Genomic DNA, 20,859 nt, shown 5'->3' with positions numbered 1-20,859 from the left:
CTTTTCTAGGATTACTTGAAAAAATCAAGTCATTTCGAATTCAATGGCTGCAAAACATTGAGACGTGGAGGTTTCTGAGTCTTATTTGTTAACAGTACAAAAGAAGAAGAGACCATAAGATTTTCTGGAGTATTTCTTTCTTAATGCCACTTTCATAAGGGGAAAGGTGACAGAAGATCAGATAATCAAAACAGATCTTATGGTATCATAGGGTTAATACTGAAGGTGACATTCAAAAACAGAACAGTTTGTCTTCTACGCAGCAGAAATAGTATAGGCCCTATAAAATGTATAATATGACAGTTAAGAACCATTATGACAGAATTGTTAGCATTATACAGTTAAATAGTTCAGGCACTGTTTGACCCTAGAGACTGTGCTACTCTGGACTATAGTCTATCCACTACCCTACCCGGAGTGATTTATTACTACCTATGCTGAGCTTTCCCCCTAGAGGAGCTCATTGTAAAATCCTGAACGTGCTTGAGGCTCATGACAATAAATCCAAAAGGAGAATGCAAAAGTGAAATAAAATTAAATATTGACGTGTTAAGCATCAAAACGATCTATGCATGTCTTTAGGTATTCAAGGTTGACTGTGAGTCAATTTAAATGGATGACTATGAGTGAAACCTAATATAATTTATATTTTAAGAATATATTTATATATTTAATAAACTAGAATGTTTAACCTGAAATTCCCTGAACAGAATGCTGCTGCCACGTGCTGCTTTTCTGCATGTATTGACGAAGATCTCAGATCGATGATACCAAGAGATTAGGTGAATTGTCCAATATCATCTGGAAAAAGGGCAGTAGTGTGTTAACGGGGAAATAAAAGTCCTGAATAAAAAAATGATAGAACACAACCAAGTCTGCAGGCTGAGATGTTTGCGCCAGATGATCAGGGCACAAGAAAAGCACGTGTCCAGAACAACGTTTTAATGCACTGCCACCATCGGACCCCCCCCCCCTAAAAAAATAGGTCAGTCTTGCTTTGTTGAACTTGAGATGCAGAAAACACTATGCTAGATGGTTGAGCTACAACTCTTCTTTATGATAATCATGTTTCAGGCTAGTTGAGGTGGTTCAGGGACAAACCCAAACAAGGACACGTTCCATGGCTTCAGAAAATGTCCATGGTCTGCATATTTGGGTCTATCTTAAAGATAAGTAATTCTAGCTGCTCTTCATGTTGGACATCTTCATTTATTCACCATCTTCGCTTATTCACCATCTTCGCTCAAAATGTCCAAGGAGAAGGTCAGCTGAAAGTCACAGCAAAGATCAGGAGGGGTTCCTCTTGAGGGGCGAGAAGCAGGAAGGGGAAAGGGTACTGGAGTAAAGTGGCAAAGCAGAAAAAGCACAGCAACTTCTGTGATTGGTCAAGGTTCAAATGTCCTCTTCCGAAGTGAGAGAGAGAGAGCTCTGTTCATGAGACGCAGAGAGAAGTATGGTACAATAAATATCTTTTAACAATGTGTAGCAGCAGCAACAATGTAGCTATATCACCAAATGTGGGACAAGTTTGACCAAGGAATATCAGATCAAATCCCTAATAGATTAAGAACAAAAAAGAAGTTATAGTATTAGTTCACCCATATTAGTTCTAATTCTTTTGAAATAATTTTAAAGATGTTTTTGGCTCAACGACTGAATGCGTCACAGTGAAGGGAAAAGGGATGGACCGTTTAGGTAGACAGGAACATTTGTAAAAATGATCAGAATTGAATCCTCCTGGTGGAACTGTGCCATGCAACACATTAATGACAACAGAGTGTGTTGCTAATGGTGGTGCTTGGCATGGAAGCCCTCCATCAATAGAGCATCAAAACAAGAGAGTGTGCAATCATCTGATAGGTACACCAGATAACAGCTTAGACCAAGTATTTTGAGAGTAACAAGTTTAAAATGGTTGGGTGCATTTGAAAGTTCAAAATGTAATGTACTATTCAATATCATGATAAATGTATAGTTGGCAACAGTAAGAAAATGCTATATTTATGCATATGATTCATACTGTAGGATGTTCAATTGTATTTGCCGCCAGTCAAAATAAGTCTGTTTACATGCGGCTTAATCTTACAAAAATAAACTATTTCCTTTGTCAGCAGTTAATTTAAATAAAAAAGCTCCCCTCAAACAAACATTAATCTGGCTGGTGTAGACATGATTTCCAGAATTCAAAGGAAGCAGTTGTGTAAACCTGGCACCAGTCTGTGGGAATGTCTGCGTGCAACGGAGCTACGTTTACAGTAGAATTAGAGCTGGCACGTGAACGGTAGGCCCAATAACAGCCTAACGTTGTTCGTAGTTATTTAAAGCTGAATGTATTTATGTAGCATTGCCATGTATAGTAAATGTATTTTTTTTTAAAGGGCTTTAGTGATGTTCCATTTCAAACTAATACGCACATTTTATTTAGCCTGCATGCTTCAATGGGTAAATAGCACGAAAAAGGGTCAGCGAGAGCTTGCATACTCTACATGGCCAAAAGTATGTGGACAAGTGCTCGTCGAATATAGAGTTGGTCCCCCTTTGCTGCTATAACAGCCTCCACTCCTCTGGGAAGGCTTTCCACTAGATGTTGGAACATTGCTGCAGGTCTTGCTTCCATTCAGCCACAAGAGCATTAGTGAGGTTGGGCACAGATGTTGGGCGATTAGGCCTGGCTTGCAATCGGTGTTCCAATTCATTCCAAAGGTTTTCGATGGGGTTGAGGTCAGGGTTCTGTGCAGGCCAGTCAAGTTCTTCCACACCGATCGACAAAGCATTTCTGTATGGACCTCGCTTCGTGCACGGAGGCATTGTCATGCTAAAACAAGAAATGGCCTTTCCAAAACTGTTGCCACAAAGTTGGAAGCACAGAATCGTCTACAATGTCATTGTATGCTGTAGCGTTAAGATTTCCCTTCACAGGCCTCCCGAGTGGCGCAGCAGTCTAAGGCACTGCATTGCAATGCTTGACGCATCACGACAGCCACGGGTTTGATCCCAGGCTTTGTCACAGCCGGATGTGACTGGGAGACACGAGTGCGCGCACGATTGGCCCAGCATCATCCGGGTTAGGGGAGGGTTTGGCCAGCTGAGATTTCTTTGTCCCATCACGGTCTAGTGACTCCCTGTGGCGGGCCGGGCACCTGTAAGCTGACTCGGTTGCCAGCTGGACGGTGTTTCCTCCGGCACATTGGTGTGGCTGGCTTCTCGGTTAAACTAGCAGTGTGTCAAGAAGCAGCGCGGCTTGGCTGGGTCGTTTTTCGGAGGACGCATGGCCCTTGACCTTCGCCTCTCCAAAGTCCGTATGGAGTTGCAGCAATGGGACAAGACTAACTACCAATTGGCAATCACAAAATTGAGAAGAAAACGGGGGTAAAAGTACAACAAACATTTTTAAAAAAGGAAAAAGATTTCCCTTCAACACAACTAAGGGGCCATGAAACCATGAAAAACAGCCCCAGCCCCTAACCATGAAAAACAGCCCCAGATCATTATTCCTCCTCCAAACTTTACAGTTGGCACAATGCATTCAATCAGGTAGCATTCTCCTGGCATCCGCCAAAACCCAGATTCATCCGTCGGACTGTCAGATGGTGAAGCGTGATTCATCACTCCAGAGAACACGTTTCCACTGCTCCAGAGTAATGGTGGCGAGCTTTACACCACTCCAGCAGACGCTTGGCATTGCGCATGGTGATCTTAGGCTTGTGTGCGGCCGTGGAAACCGTTATTATTATTGTGTTGACATTGCTTACAGAGGCAGTTTGGAACTCATAGTGTTGCTGCAACCGAGCACAGGCGATTTTTACATGCGCTTCAGCACTCGGCAGTCCTGTTCTGTAAGCTTGTGTGGCCTGCCGCTGTTGCTCCTAGACGTTTCCACTTCACAATAACAGCACTTACAGTTGACCAGGGCAGCTCTAGCAGGGCAGAAATTTGACAAACTGACTTGCTGAAAAGGTGGCATCCTATGATGGTGCCATGTTGAAAGTCACTGAGCTCCTTCCATACGAGCCATTCTACTGCCAATGTCTGTCTATGGAGATTGCATGGCTGTGTACTCGATTTTATACAGCTGTCAGCAACAGGTGTGGCTGAAATAGCCAAAACCACTCATTTGAAGGGGTATCCACATACACGGCCAAAAGTATATATTTTTGCTCTTAATAGCATCGATACGCTAGATTTACTCAAACTATAGCTACCTTTAACACAGGAGGAAAACTAAGGCTATAGCCTGAGCCATACATATAAATCAATGGTCAAATGGGTTTCCATTTCAGTTTTATCAGCTCCATCTCTGGGAACTGAGCAGTTGTGGAAGTAACCACGGAGCACAAGAGAAAATGGCTTCATCCAAAACCTGCGGAGATTCTTTTTACAACCTTTATAGTTTGTCTTTCAGAAGCCAAAATAAAAGCTGGTTTCATGTGGATTAGCCTACATTTTACAACCAGTTTGCTATTGGATAAACCCTCGGGCCCTTTGAAGCACCATATGTCAATGGAAGCATGCAGGGGACAAAACTACTGCTTGGTACTAATGAGATTAACATTAATATATATTTAAGGTTGTGATTAATTTTATTTTCACCTATAATTTCTTAGGTCACTTTCTAGACGGGGCAATATTTTTGAATTTAAGAATGTATTGTAAACAAAAAAGAATCTAATGTCATGAGCCTCCTGTCTAGTTTGCTTTCTCTGTTACTATAGAATGCTGGGCCTTCAGAAACAGAACATGAGCTACAGCTGTCAAAGAAAACATGGTAACATCAAACAGTAACTCAAAACATCTGTACAGTAGCATTTCTAGGACCTTTAGGGAGAAACAGTCATAAACAACTTTCAAAATAGTTCAGTGGCTGGCGACCAAATGCACATTTCATCAGAAGAATGAACATCATGTAGATGTTACACACCCCCCCCCCCAACACCAGTGATTTTAAATTAAATTGACATACCAAGTTTTATTTTAGTTTTCTACCTGGGTTAACTATTACTATAACAATATTGGCTACATTTGTTGGCATTCGGTTTTGTGTGTCGTTCACAAAGACAAGCAAAACTATAGGCTAATTTACGTATTACAGGTAATCGTTTCCCCCCAACAAGATTTAGATGCAAGTGGCTGTTCCACTGGTTGTCATAAATGTATAATTTGAATGGTCATAATTCCTGCTAAAAACTTAAATGTAAATGTAATGCAAATGTATTAACGTTTGACTGCAATGTCAGCTTGAAAGAATTATAAGAATGGTCATAATTCCTGCCAGAAACTAAAATACACTTCACCTCAATGCAGAATGGCATAACTGACTGTATGTCAGCTTAAATAAGGAGTAGAGTAGCTTAATAAGAGATGTTACATTTCACTAGTTCAGGGATGTAAGAGGTTACATTTCACTAGTTCAGGGATGTAAGAGGTTACATTTCACTAGTTCAGGGATGTAAGAGGTTACATTTCACTAGTTCAGGGATGTAAGAGGTTACATTTCACTAGTTCAGGGATGTAAGAGGTTACATTTCACTAGTTCAGGGATGTAAGAGGTTACATTTCACTAGTTCAGGGATGTAAGAGGTTACATTTCACTAGTTCAGGGATGTAAGAGGTTACATTTCACTAGTTCAGGGACGTAAGAGGTTACATTTCACTAGTTCAGGGATGTAAGAGGTTACATTTCACTAGTTCAGGGATGTAAGAGGTTACATTTCACTAGTTCAGGGATGTAAGCCTCGAACTCAAACCCTCAAGCGCTGCAGTGTCCGGCTGGTTTCTGTTTCTCCCTGGCAATACATGTAGTTTAGTTTCTTCCTAATCAGAAAGGTTCTGGTAACAGTTACATAGTAAACCCAGGCAGTGTTAAAATAAACACATGGCATATAAACTCACTGGTAGTTTCTGGTGTGTGTTTGGGTTCTGAATGACGGACAGCCGAATATGTATACCGGTTGTCCCACAGATGCAACAAAGAGTATTTAAAAACAACTATTTCTGCCTCAAATTCCCTTGACAGAATTAAACTATGAATGTTTTTGTGCAATTTGTCCTCGAGACAGAAAAACATAAATCAATAAAAATATATATATTTTTAAATCATTTAGCAACGAATTCAAAAAAAATCTGCTGTGAAATAATTAGATCCCTGTCAAACAGACCATCTCTGCTTGCTGCTGTCAACAATGCGTCTTGACAAGAACACATCTGTTTGCATGGACAAGGTTTTAAAACTACTCTGGTAGTAGGATTCTAGTATCTCCGTCTACCTAAACACGATGGCACTTGATCATACAATGAGGAACATCCTAAAACTGTTGGAAGAAAAATATTTGCAGGGCATGGTAGTGGCCTTTACTAAATACATGTACTAACTTTTCACTATCTGTGTGTGACTAGTATAAATAATATCAATAAATGCAGTTTGCCTCAGGCAGCGTCTAACCTACAGAATAATTGACAGCAGAACAAATGCAGGCCATTATTAAAAATCCATCTGTTTTAAAAGGACAAAAAAAGATAATCTCCCTCAGACTGTCCATTTTACATCCATCATCTGTGGGACACCGCAGGTATAGTCTACCCTCCCTATGAGATTAATCTGTTGACGTTTGGTGAGGCACTTTTTGTTTTAGACTAAATAAATCAACACATTTACTTGTAAGGAGATAAAGTAGCTGGCACTGAGAATGTTTAGGAGCACATCCACAGTATGGCGAGCAGAGCCTCTCCTGTATTCTAATCACGTCAAACAGATCTTCATCGTCTTTCAAGTTGAGTGAGTATGTAAGCGTCACTTCATACTGCAATTCCTCAGGTATATCAAATAGCACTCAATCAAAAGACAACAAACAGGACTGGCTAGTTGTATGTTTCCATTTAGAAGTCAGAGTCTCTGGAAAACATACTGAGGGCGTGAGGGATTAACAACTGTTGGCGTCAACAATAACTCTTTCTTTTGTGGTTCCTTCTGGAGTTACACGAACCTAAAATAGTGCTGAACCACAAATACAGGTGTCTAGGGTGAGGTGTACATGTGTGTAGTTCACATCATCAGCTACCTGGAACCTTGGGCACCGGAGCTGACTGGCTGGTGTAGTTTCACTACCACCTGGGTGTTTGCCATATCACCAAACAAGCTTTTATAAAATGGTAACAGCTTCCATCCTTGGTTCAGATCATGGCAGTCGTTGCACAGCTTCTCATTTTCTTCTCCATTACAAGGTTGGGAATTTATCCTATTTATTTAAAATGTGAACTTATCTACTGACATTTTGAAAAGGGCAAGAACAGAGGAGGGCATTTAAGACAATTCATACTAATTCAGTATGTCTCTCTTTGCTCCCTGTCCATCTCTTCTCTATCTGCATGCATCGTGACGAGCCCTTTTGTAGTGATGGGAGATTATGGCTGGCTACCTCCAGATAATATTAACAACTTCCTCTCAACTAGTTCTTCATTTATTTCCAATGGTGAGAAAGGACCGGATAGGTGACAAGTTCGTTATGTGGTGTTTCTGCCACATTGACTCATTTTTAACCACTCAAATCCTTTCACATCGTTTGGGTCAAAGAAAATAAGACTAGGAGTGAGGGCAGAAGCTCATTAAGGAATTATGGGTTTTCAGTGTCATCTCCAAGCAAGTAAAAGGGATGTTTTGTTCAGATTTACCAGGAATCAGCCCTTTCCCCTCTCTGCGTTCATTCAACGAGGAAATGTGCATTTGGTCAGCCGCTACAACTATAGAAATACACTTACCAAATCAACATGTGAACAAAGAAGACAAATGCTCTCAATTATACAAATCATAATCTACAGTTTAAACATAACATCCAACTAACATTTTCAATATGGTAAAGCTCACGGGTCACATTTGCAGGAGAACTCCATCAAAACTTTTTTTCCCTATAAAGACACAGCTCCATGTTCAGATAGTGACTAGTGCTGAAGAGCGAGGTTCTCTCAGACCAGTTTAAGAGTAGGTCCTGGAAAGGAACTGGGTATGCATGCTTTTGGTTCAGCCCTGAGTGTATACACTCAGTGCACATAATCATGCTCCAAACAGAATACCATGATTAGTTGAGTCAGATGTGACTATAGGTCTGGAACAAAAGCTTGCACCACCAGTAACTCTCCAGGAATAGTTAGAATCCCTTGGTGTAGGTAGTGTTGTGACTTCAGATGGCCCAAACAGAGGCACAGCCAAGGAGAGTGGAGCAACATGATGGGATTCAGGTTAAAGTTAACAGGAATCTTTTATTGTTTCTTCATTTATCTGGAAATGTGTATCCCTCAAATGAAATGAATGATTATGTTGTCCTTGTCTGGTTCCTACAATAACAGGACTTACACTGAGGTGGACATCTCAGCAACAACTTTTCATAGCCGCAATTCCTGAGTAACTACTGACTAAGGACATACCTCATGAAATGACCTTGTAACAAAGTGTAAGTACAGGCAGCTATAGCGCTTACCATTGTTAAAGTTTTGAACATAAAATATAAGTTACAAACATGGTATATCTCTGCATGCTTGTTAGGGGGTAACACGGGTTATTCCACTGGTTGTGCCCGTGTAGTAATTCTACTTCCTTATCTGTCTAGAGAACCCAAGACCCATACAAAACAAATAGGCCCATTTGCACAGTTTGAACATGGAGCACAGTGTAAACCGTACAAGAAAGTACAGGTTGTTAACAGAGTTTTGATGGAATCCTCGTGTAAATGTTGTAGATATGGGAGCTGTTGGATGTTACAGTGAGGGGAAGACCGAGCACACAGGGGGTGCAGTAGCTCGACTTACTCAGCTTTCGCCCCCTGAATCAGGAGAGCGTTGACACAGTCCAGACTGCCTGAACGAGCAGCCTTATGGATAGGAGTCTCACCAACATAGTCCTGAGAGAGAGACAGGAGATACACAGACAGACAGAAATAAGCACGTTACACCGTATTTACACAAACTGAATGAGTTGCTCACATTGGTTTCTAGAGCGGCAATAATATGCAGCCGGTTAGAATCACTCCCCCGCTCCCAAACCAGGGTAGAGTTGTCCAGGGGCAGAGCCTGAACTCTTCACCCCAGCTACACAGCAGGCCACAGGCTGAGAGAAAGGGAGGGGGAGGGATGAAGGTGGTAGAGAGGGAGGGCGGTGGCAAGGTAGTAAGAGCATTTTTCAAAATAGATCCCTCCTTCAGGAGAGAGAAAGTGAGAGAGGTGCTGAAGGAGGAGGCAGAGAGAATTTTTCAAAACAAAATCCCTCCTCCATCCATAATCATATTTGTCCACACCCAGAGAATGTAGGGTGGCTCTATTAAAACCACAGGGAGGGGTTAAAGGGCCAATGCAGCTGTTTTTATCTCAATATCAAATAATTTCTGGTGAAAATGTAAAAGGAGCTTACTGTGAATTATTTAAAACAAATAATAATAAATATGTTTTTATATAATGGTCACAGAAACAAAAATAGCTTCTTAGCAAAGAGCAATTTTCAAGCAAGAAATTTTGCTAGGACTGTCCGGGGAGGAATGTGGAAATAAAAAAACACAGCAATATCACCTTTTTGACTGCATTAGGCCTTTAAAAGAGGGTGATGTGTTTAATGCTGGGGAAACTGGATGGCTGGATCAGGGACATTTTAAATGTAGGCTGTATTAGAAGTAACAGTGAGGTGTTGCAGCAAGCCAAGAGGAGATGCAGCTAAGAGTTGTGTAATCGTGACCTACTAATCTGATTTCTCTGAGCAGTGCAGTGAAGCGTCAGAGATGGTCAGTGAAGTGTGTGTACACAAGACAGGAGCAGAAACGAAAGAGCATGACAGAAAAACACACACACTCACACGATGACGTCAAGTCTAAATGCAAACTCTATTGGCTTTTCACATGTAGATAAGCGTACGTGCACACCAACTAGTGGCCTGGGGCTCAGACAGGCTTTTCAGTCTTTAATCCAACATGAGGGTAGAAGCAGGCTGTCTGGGGCTCTTCAACCACAGCGTTAAACTGGTATTAAGGATACAATAACGACGATAGCCACAAAACAGAATCTCTTGCAAGTGCCTTGGTATTTTTCCTATCAACTGTCACATTGAATCTATTTCTATGTAACAGGCACCAGTCCAGAGGGGTCAAGGGTCAGGTCGAGTGGCACAAAGCCAGGATGATCCCTCTGATAGGATCAGTCTGAGCTCAACCACACACACACACACACACACACACACACACACACACACACACACACACACACACACACACACACACACACACACACACACACCATTTTCACTAGGGCTGCCCCCCTTTCCTCTACGAACGGACACGCGTCAGGGTTTCCGTTAGGAAAACGTAGTGCCGGACATTTGACCAGCAACATTTTAATTTAACGGACCGATATGCAGTTTTTTTTCCCATTAGCCGTCTGACAGATTATCCACTCAAAGGCTCTGTATCTGTATGCTGTACATGTGTGATAAATAAGATGCATAATGAATATACTGTGTACACACGCCAATTTAATTCCACTAAAGTATGCTAATTGGCATATATACCAATTAGCATGACCAGTCAAAGGCATTTCCACCAACTGAAATCAACTAAAATCAATGAATAGGCAAAAACAATTTTTAAAAAATTACTATGAAATTTCTTCTCCCGGACAATTGGCCGCAAACATTTTATTTATCGGCTTTTTTATTAAATAAAGATTGGACAAAAGCCGGCTATTACCTGTTAACGGAAACCCTGCTGTGTGTGTGTGCACATAGACGTGTGTTTTGGTAAGTGTGTGTGTCCATCCATGTGCACTGTACCTGTCTGTTGATGTCAGCACCAGCTTGCAGCAGCCACAGCAGGCACTCTGGGTGGCCCCCAAATGCAGCGATGTGAGTGGGCGTCTGAGCAAACCTCGTGGTCACCGAGTTGACCCCACAGCCCACCTGCACCAAACGCGTCACACACTCCAACTGTGTGTGAGAGAGAGAAATTAATTGTATTACTAAATACCAATACAGTGATTGAAAACACTCTGCTGTGTCTGTCCTGCCTTGAGGTAATCCACAGTCCTTCGAGCAAAACATTATAGTGTAACAATAAATCAAAACGCAAAGGCCTAAAGTATAACTACTTCCTGTAATCAAATCCCGCCCTAGGGTTATTTTTACAGCCGGTACAATCACACCCAGTTATGCACCACCAGATTAATATAATAACACATCAATTCTAACTCGACGAGATGAAGTTTCCCAAATTCAACCCTGGGACTCCCCCGGATGCACGTTTTGTTTTTTCCCTGGCACTACACAGCGGATAAAAATCAACCACTGAGCAAGGGCAAAGTTTAGATTGGTAAGTTAATCTAGCTAGTTAACTTACCAGCTATCATTTGAGCTGACATGGGCTTATTGAGGTACTGTCAGTGACTGACATAAGAGAAAGTGCTGATGCACAACCACATTTTGAAACTTCACCTCGTTTATTCTACTATTCTAACTATCAACAGTAAGTTTAGACCCCACTGAGTTTAACACATACACATATACAGTGCCAGTCAAAAGTTTGGACACACCTACTCATTCAAGGGTTTTTCTTTATTTATTTTTACTATTTTCTACATTGTAGAATAATAGTGAAGACATCAAAACTATGAAATAATTCATATGGAATCGTGTAGTAAACAATTGGATCCGAGGGCATCCAAAAGGGGGCCCACAGGCCGATGATTACGCATCCCTGCCCCATGCAAATACAATCTCAAGGATGACCCTCAGATTGGCTTGAACAAACGTGTTTTCCTCCAGCAGTGCCTGATATGGCAAGACATTTAACACAGAGGTGTAACCTGGAAGTTGGCCATGCTCGATATAGTGTGTATATAGTGTTGGTGTGAGTTCCTCTTTTATGATCAACGCAAGACAGACAACTGCTTCTCACAAACACAAAATGCCCAGTGGTCAGCCATTAAGTGAGGCAGACCATGCCTGTATTATTTTTAAAACCCTGCTGTTTCATCTAAACACCCATCCTTCCCATCAGGATACAATAACTCAGGGTGAATCATGTTCACTCAGCAGCAAAGAGGAGGAGACAGAGTCAATGGCTGATTGGATTTTGGAACCTATGCCTGGGGCTGAGATAGGTACACATCACTAACCAGGCAGGGACATGGACAGGGGGTGCTGTTCTGTTTGTTTGACATAGATGTTAAAATTGATACAGTGTCGCTATTGTTGTTGTACTCTCTCAAAATGCATTAGTATTTAGTCAGTGATGAGGCAGATTTAAAACCATGCACACCTCGTCCTTCAGTTGACTTGTTTACTATTTTTATGTAAACACTTCCGCATGGGAAGGATCCCCGCGTGTTTATAAACTGCCTTTTTGGCGCGTTGCAGGTTATTGGTTCCCACCGTAACCAATAAACAAGCGAGCCCGCCACAGATATAACAAATATTTGCCGTCGACGGCTGAAAGATATTCGTTGATTGCTTGATGGAGTCTAGTCACTTTCCTCTTAGCTGGAGGCACAAGACTGTTCATTTTCAACCGTCCCCATGTCAAATTACACTTGCCTATAGAGAAAGAGCAGCCTACAAAGTACATGTTTCAAACCATTTCCTGGCAACAATTAATCAAATTATGGTACGTTAACGTTAGCTAGCTATGTGAATGTATCATTCAGTGTCAGCCTGTCTAGTGAAAGTGGCTGGAGGCCTTGCCTCTTTTCTCTATAATTTAATTGTAAAAAATAATATATATATATATATATATATATATATAGTACCTTTCCGAAATGAGCAGCCCAATGTATGGGTGTCCAGCCGTAGAAAGAGTCCTCCACTGCTAGGTCCGCCGGGTTTGAGGTACACTGAAGAAGCGAGCACAACGCACCGATATCTCCATCCCTGCACGCCCGGTGGAGTGGGAAGCGAACGTTCAGAACCTCCTCACTTGAGAATCCCGACTCGATGCCCACCGACATTATCAAACGAATGTAAAACACTATTTTTGCGAGAAAATAACAATTAATGCCGTCGTCTGTTTCCAAAGGTAGTGATTGTGGTAATGTTTCTTTGAGTGCCTTTTCGTGAAGGCACACGCCAACCTGCCTGCTTGCTGCTGCTAACAATGAACACACAAATGGACAGCGATGACGTTCCAACCAACGCACTCAGAAATGAATCTTCTTGAGGCGAGTTGCAAATTCAGGAATGGACTTTTTGGACGCACGACCCGCCACTAAATTCACGCCTCTGATGCATTTCCAAAAGTTATAGCTAGCAATAGCAAGAGTGACTGACACAATTATAAGTAACGTTAGGGGCTTTCATGTGGAACTGTCCCCAACGTTGCTTATTGGCCTACTTTCACTGATCATTTTTAACAAACTTCTGTTAAATAATTGTCCTACTATTCATTGTTTTCCAACCACATCTGAATTGACTTTATGATGAAAAGCAAGGACAGTAGTGCAGAGTGATTTTGTCATACATACATTCATAGAAATGAAATAATACAAAATTCAACTGATACAAAAACGTATTAGACATGGGTGTGATGTACTGCCACATTTTAAACCGTTTATATATTTTTGTTTACAAAAATAGGCAACCCCTTTTGGGTTGTTTAGTTATTTAAATTATTATTATTATTATTTTGTACAATTAGTAATTATAACATCTCGCGTGAGTAAAACAACTCTACTTAGGCCAATGAGTGCACCCACTTGATGAAGGGGGATAGTTGAGAACTTAAAAGTGTTATTCTATTTAGTCTGCATAAAGAGCGTTAATCTTCATGATAACAATTAGCCAAATGGTTGTATGTAGTCTAATGCATTGGTGGATGTGGTGGACAATTTAGGTGTACCCTACTTGTGGCCTGGCTATATCGGCCTACCTGCAAAAACTTAAAGTGAGTGATGTGCATGGTTTATGCATAGATACATGTAACACTTACTGCTAAGAAAAACGTTCATCCCGTTTACTATTACTGTCATTTAGCCCAGCCTACTACTCTGTCTTGTTGTGGAGGAAGTTGTAGGCTACTGTGTCTCCACTGGGGTGTAGGTCATCTTATATCTGGGGGTCGCTACTACCTTCCACATTCACAAAGTTAAAATGATAGCTAAACCCCACCTTTTTCTAAAATTACCTTCTTTAAATTTGATTTCAAATCTGAACCACAGCCACATTGCTAACCGTATGCCTAACCTTCAATGAAGACCAACATTTGTAAGATATAGACTATTTTGATTGTGTGGCTGTGGAATCTAGTGGAAACCGTATCAGGGGTTGTATGCACATTGCCACCCTGTGGTCGATGGTCTAAATGCTACATGTTTTACTGAGCGCAGAACACAAACGCGAGGAAACTACTATGCTTACAATGCCTGAATTGCTACGAAACATATATATTTGATGTCATTCGTTTGGCTATGTGCACAAACGTGATTTCAGAATTTGGTACATATATCAGACAGCCGTTTAGATATTAAAAGGTAAATGTATCAATAATGTATACGGTGTTGCATCATGGGAAAATAAGCGATATTAATCGCATTTGCACCGCTCTTTCCGCAACTGCATTCATAAATATCACGAACCCTTTGGTCGATATGATGAGTTATTATCAGGATCCAAAGTGGTAACCGTCAGCCGATAATATTTGTACTGAAATCAGTAGACCTTCACCGACACCTAGATCAGCAATTGCACTCCTGCTGGACTAACCACTACGAATTTCCCAAATGTGGAAATCTCAATTGAATAATTTCTGGTAGTGTGGGACTGCGTTCGCGCTCTCCCCGGATGTGTATGTCAAATAACACTTTATTGTCGGTGAGTGAATGAATACCTTATGTGATGCTACTTATATCCTGAGTGTATCAATTCAATTCAAGGGCCTTTATCGGCATGGGAAACACATGTTAACATTGCCAAAGCACGTGAAGTAGATAATATACAAAAGTGAAATAAACAAAAATGAACAGTAAACATTATACTCACAGAAGTTCCAAAATAATTAAGACATTACAAATGTCATATTATATATATATATATACAGTGTTGTTTCATTTAGTTTTTATGTTACCTTTATTTAACTAGGCAAGTCAGTTAAGAGCAAATTCTTATTTTCAATGACGGACTAGGAACAGTGGGTTAACTTGCCTGTTCAGTGGCAGAACGACCGATTTGTACCTTGTCAGCTCGGGGAACTCCAACGCTCTAACCACTAGGCTACCCTGCCTAGTGGTAACGATGTACAAATGGTTAAAGTACAAAAGGGAAAATAAATAAGCATAAATATGGGTTGTATTGACAATGGTGTTTGTTCTTCACTGGTTTACCTTTTCTTGTGGCAACAGGTCACAAATCTTGCTGCTGTGATGGCACACTGTGTGTGGTATTTCAAACCAGAAAGATATGGGAGTTTATCAAAATCGGCTTTGTTTTCAAATTCTTTGTGGATCTGTGTAATCTGGGGAAAATATGTGTCTCTAATATAGGCATACATTGGGCAGGAGGTTTTTTATTTTAATTTTATTTCACCTTTATTTAACCAGGTAGGACAGTTGAAAACAAGTTTTCATTTACAACTGCGACCTGGCCAAGATAAAGCAAAGCATTGCGACACAAACAACAACACAGAGTTACACATGGAATAAACAAACATACAGTCAATAAAACAATATAAAAATCTATATAGAGTGTATGCAAATGAGGTAAGATTAGGGAGGTATGGTAATAAATAGGCCGTAGTGGTGATTTAGCAAATAAACAGTGGAGTGATCGATGTGCAGAAGATGAATGTGCAAGTAGAGATACTGGGGTGCAAAGGAGCAAAAAATATATATAACAATATGGGGATGAGGTAGTTTGATGGGCTATTTACAGATAGGCTATGTCCAGGTGCAGTGATCTGTGAGCTGCGCTGACAGCTGGTGCTTAAAGTTAGTGAGGGAGATATGAGTCTCCAGCTTCAGTGATTTTTGCAGTTTGTTCCAGTCATTGGCAACAGAGAACTGTAAGGAAAGGCGACCAAAGGAGAAATTGTCTTTGGGGGTGACCAGTGAGATATACCTGTTGGAGTGCGGGCTACGGGTGGGTGCTGCTATGGTGAACAGTGAGCTGAGATAAGGCGGGGCTTGACCTAGCAAAGACTTGTAGATGACCTGGAGCCAGTGGGTTTGGCGACAAATATGAAGCGAGCCAGCCAACGAGAGCATAAAGGTTGCAGTGGTGGGTAGTATATTGGGCTTTGGTGATAAAACGGATGGCACTGTGATAGACTGCATCCAATTTGCTGAGTAGAGTGTTGGAGGCTATTTTGTAAATGACATCGCCGAAGTCGAGGATCAGTAGGATAGTCAGTTTTACGAGAGTATGTTTGACAGCATGAGTGAAGGATGCTTTGTTGCGAAATTGGAAGTTGATTATAGATTTAATTTTGGATTGCTTAATGCGAGTCTGGAAGGAGAGTTTACAGTCTAACCAGACACCTAGGTATTTGTAGTTGTCCACATATTCTAAGTCAGAACCGTCCAGAGTAGTGATGCTGGACGGGCGGGCAGGTGCGATCGGTTGAAGAGCATGCATTTAGTTTTACTTGCATTTAAGAGCAGTTGGAGGCCATGGCAGGAGAGTTGTATGGCATTGAAACTCATCTGGAGGTTAGTTAACACAGTGTCCAAAGAAGGGCCAGAAGAATACAGAATGGTGTCGTCTGCATAGAGGTGGATCAGAGCAGCAAGAGCGACCTTGTTGATGTATACAGAGAAAAGAGTCGGCCCGAGAATTGAACCCTGTGGCACCCCCATAGAGACTGCCAGAGGTCCGGACACCAGGCCCTCTGATTTGACTCACTGAACTCTGTCTGAAAAGTAGTTGGTGAACCAAGCGAGGCAATCATTTGAGAAACCAGGGCTGTTTAGTCTGCCGATAAGAATGTAATATCGACAGAGTCGAAAGCCTTGGCCAGGTCGATGAATACGGCTGCACAGTATTGTCTTTTATCGATGGCGGTTATGATTTATTTTAGGAACTTGAGCGTGGCTGAGGTGCACCCATGACCAGCTCGGAAACCATAGCAGAGAAGGTATGTTGGGATTCAAAATGGTCGGTGATATGTTTGTTCACTTGGCTTTCAAAGACCTTAGAGAGGCAGGGTAGGATAGATATACTGCAGGTCTGTAACGGTTTGGGTCTAGAGTGTCTCCCCCTTTGAAGAGGGGGATGACCACTGCAGCTTTCCAATCTTTGGGGATTTCAGATGATACGAAAGAGAGGTTGAACAGGCTAGCAATAGGTGTTGCAACAATTGTGGCGGATAATTTTAGAAAGAGAGGGTCCAGATTGTCTAGCCTGGCTGATTTGTAGGGGTCCAGATTTTGCAGCTCTTTCAGAAAATCAGCTATCTGGATTTGGGTGAAGGAGAAATGGGGGAGTTGCAGTGGGGGATGCAAGGCTGTTGGACCGGGGTAGGGGTAGCCAGGTGGAAAGCATGGCCAGCCATAGAAATATGCTTATTGAATTTCTCAATTATCGTGGATTTATCGGTGGTGACAGTGTTTCCTAGCCTCAGTGCAGTGGGCAGCTGGGAGGAGGTGTCCCAGAACTTTTTTGAGTTTGTGCTACAGGTTAGGAAGTGCAGCTCAGTTTCCACCTCATTTTGTGGGCAGTGTGCACATAGCCTGTCTTCTCTTGCGAGCCAGGTCTGCCTACGGTGGCCTTTCTGTTGCTTAGAAAGAACAGTGGTAATTCACGTCATTTCCGGTCACAACTTGCAGGCTTGTTTTCGAATTGCTGTGCGTTTTGTTGACAACCTATTTTGCTACCTGACAACTTTACAGGTTTCACTTTTTAATTACCGTTCATATATTTATTTATTTTTTCCTCAACTTTTTCACTCCGGACGCTTTATCTGGACACGATTCGTCAGGACCTCCAACAGCCGAAGCTAAGTAGTAACATTAACATGATGCCTTCTAATTGCAGCCGCTGTGCTCGCCTTACGGCGAGGATAGCTGTGCTGCAAGCCCAGCTTCAGACGCAATCGTTAGGCAAGGGTAATTTCAGTGTAGGAAAGGATGAAACAGCGTCTGTGCCACCAGTAAGTACAGATAGTAGTATAAATCCCCTGGCACAGTCCCCGCAGCCGGACAACTTTCTCACGGTTTCTGGAAGGAAATGCTGTAGGAACGCTCAACCGGTGTCGCTCAATCAGCCGACAGAAACTTTCAACCGGTTCTCCCCATTAAGCAGCGGGTCGGTGTCAGAGGCCGAGTCTTCTCTGGTCTCTACTCCTCCCGTTACGGGGTCTGAGACGCCGAAGCTTCCCACCATTAGCTCTGACAAATTGAAAACTCTAGTCATTGGCGACTCCATTACCCGCAGTATTAGACTTAAAGGGAATCATCCAGCGATCATACACTGTTTACCCGGGGGCAGGGCTACCGACGTTAAGGCTAATCTGAAGATGGTGCTGGCTAAAGCTAAAACTGGCGAGTGTAGAGAGTATAGAGATATTGTTATCCACGTCGGCACCAACAATGTTAGGATGAAACAGTCAGAGATCACCAAGCGCAACATAGCTTCTGCGTGCATATCAGCTAGAAAGATGTGTCGGCATCGAGTAATTGTCTCTGGCCCCCTCCCAGTTAGGGGGAGTGATGAGCTCTACAGCAGAGTCTCACAACTCAATCGCTGGTTGAAAACTGTTTTCTGCCCCTCCCAAAAGATAGAATTTGTAGATAATTGGCCCTCTTTCTGGGACTCACCCACAAACAGGACCAAGCCTGACCTGCTGAGGAGTGACGGACTCCATCCTAGCTGGAGGGGTGCTCTCATCTTATCTGCCAACATAGACAGGGCTCTAACTCCTCTAGCTCCACAATGAAATAGGGTGCAGGCCAGGCAGCAGGCTATTAGCCAGCCTGCCAGCATAGTGGAGTCTGCCACTAGCATAGTCAGTGTAGTCAGCTCAGCTATCACCATTGAGACCGTGTCTGTGCCTCGACCTAGGTTGGGCAAAACTAAACATGGCGGTGTTCGCCTTAGCAATCTCACTAGGATAAAGACCACCTCCATTCCTGTCATTACTGAAAGAGATCGTGATACCGCACATCTCAAAATAGGGCTACTTAATGTTAGATCCCTTACTTCAAAGGCAATTATAGTCAATGAACTAATCACTGATCATAATCTTGATGTGATTGGCCTGACTGAAACATGGCTTAAGCCTGATGAATTTACTGTGTTAAATGAGGCCTCACCTCCTGGCTACACTAGTGACCATATCCCCCGTGCATCCCGCAAAGGCGGAGGTGTTGCTAACATTTATGATAGCAAATTTCAATTTACAAAAAAAAAATGACGTTTTCGTCTTTTGAGCTTCTAGTCATGAAATCTATGCAGCCTACTCAATCACTTTTTATTGCTACTGTTTACAGGCCTCCTGGGCCATATACAGCCTTTCTCACTGAGTTCCCTGAATTCCTATCAGACCTTGTAGTCATTGCAGATAATATTCTAATCTTTGGTGACTTTAATATTCACATGGAAAAGTCCACAGACCCACTCCAAAAGGCTTTTGGAGCCATCATCGACTCAGTGGGTTTTGTCCAACATGTCTCTGGACCCACTCACTGTCACAGTCATACGCTGGACCTAGTTTTGTCCCATGGAATAAATGTTGTGGATCTTAATGTTTTTCCTCATAATCCTGGACTATCGGACCACCATTTTATTACGTTTGCAATTGCAACAAATAATCTGCTCAGACCCCAACCAAGGAACATCAAAAGTCGTGCTATAAATTCACAGACAACACAAAGATTCCTTGATGCCCTTCCAGACTCCCTCTGCCTACCCAAGGACGCCAGAGGACAAAAATCTGTTAACCACCTAACTGAGGATCTCAATTTAACCTTGCGCAATACCCTAGATGCAGTTGCACCCCTAAAAACTAAAAAAATGTCTCATAAGAAACTAGCTCCCTGGTACACAGAAAATACCCGAGCTCTGAAGCAAGCTTCCAGAAAATTGGAACGGAAATGGCGCCACACCAAACTGGAAGTCTTCCGACTAGCTTGGAAGGACGGTACCGTGCAGTACCGAAGAGCCCTTACTGCTGCTCGATCGTCCTATTTTTCTAACTTAATTGAGGAAAATAAGAACAATCCGAAATTCCTTTTTGATACTGTGGCAAAGCTAACTAAAAAGCAGCATTCCCCAAGAGAGGATGACTTTCACTTTAGCAGTGATAAATTCATGAACTTCTTTGAGGAAAAGATTATGATTATTAGAAAGCAAATTACGGACTCCTCTTTAAACCTGCGTATTCCTCCAAACCTCACTTGTCCTGAGTCTGCACAACTCTGCCAGGACCTAGGATCAAGAGAGACGCTCAAGTGTTTTAGTACTATATCTCTTGACACAATGATGAAAATAATCATGGCCTCTAAACCTTCAAGCTGTATACTGGACCCTATTCCAACTAAACTACTGAAAGAGCTGCTTCCTGTGCTTGGCCCTCCTATGTTGAACATAATAAACGGCTCTCTATCCACTGGATGTGTACCAAACTCACTAAAAGTGGCAGTAATAAAGCCTCTCTTGAAAAAGCCAAACCTTGACCCAGAAAATATAAAAACTATCGGCCTATATCGAATCTTCCATTCCTCTCAAAGATTTTAGAGAAGGCTGTTGCGCAGCAACTCACTGCCTTCCTGAAGACAAACAATGTATACGAAATGCTTCAGTCTGGTTTTAGACCCCATCATAGCACTGAGACGGCACTTGTGAAGGTGGTAAATGACATTTTAATGGCATCGGACCGAGGCTCTGCATCTGTCCTCGTGCTCCTAGACCTTAGT

General features: G+C 42.1%; 1 protein-coding gene across 2 annotated transcripts in view; it reads right to left on the bottom strand.

Annotated features, from left to right (window-relative positions):
• The window catches only part of LOC118366785 (ankyrin repeat domain-containing protein 10-like), a 29,885-nt gene extending 16,743 nt beyond the window's left edge, over positions 1-13,142 (bottom strand). The window contains exons 1-3 of one of the 2 annotated variants that reach the window (XM_035749461.2): positions 12,769-13,142; positions 10,799-10,951; positions 8,797-8,888 (exon numbers count right to left, since the gene is read on the bottom strand). In XM_035749461.2, coding sequence (XP_035605354.1) covers positions 8,797-8,888; positions 10,799-10,951; positions 12,769-12,966 — 443 coding nt within the window. In that variant the 5' untranslated portion in view covers positions 12,967-13,142. The remainder of the gene's footprint in view (positions 1-8,796; positions 8,889-10,798; positions 10,952-12,768) is intronic. The other variant, XM_035749462.2, reaches the window with a different exon arrangement.
• Positions 13,143-20,859: the final 7,717 nt, after the last annotated feature.

This window comes from Oncorhynchus keta, chromosome 34 (assembly GCF_023373465.1).
Source record: "Oncorhynchus keta strain PuntledgeMale-10-30-2019 chromosome 34, Oket_V2, whole genome shotgun sequence".
NCBI lineage: Eukaryota > Metazoa > Chordata > Actinopteri > Salmoniformes > Salmonidae > Oncorhynchus > Oncorhynchus keta.
This window is presented reverse-complemented; position numbering and strand designations above follow the sequence as displayed.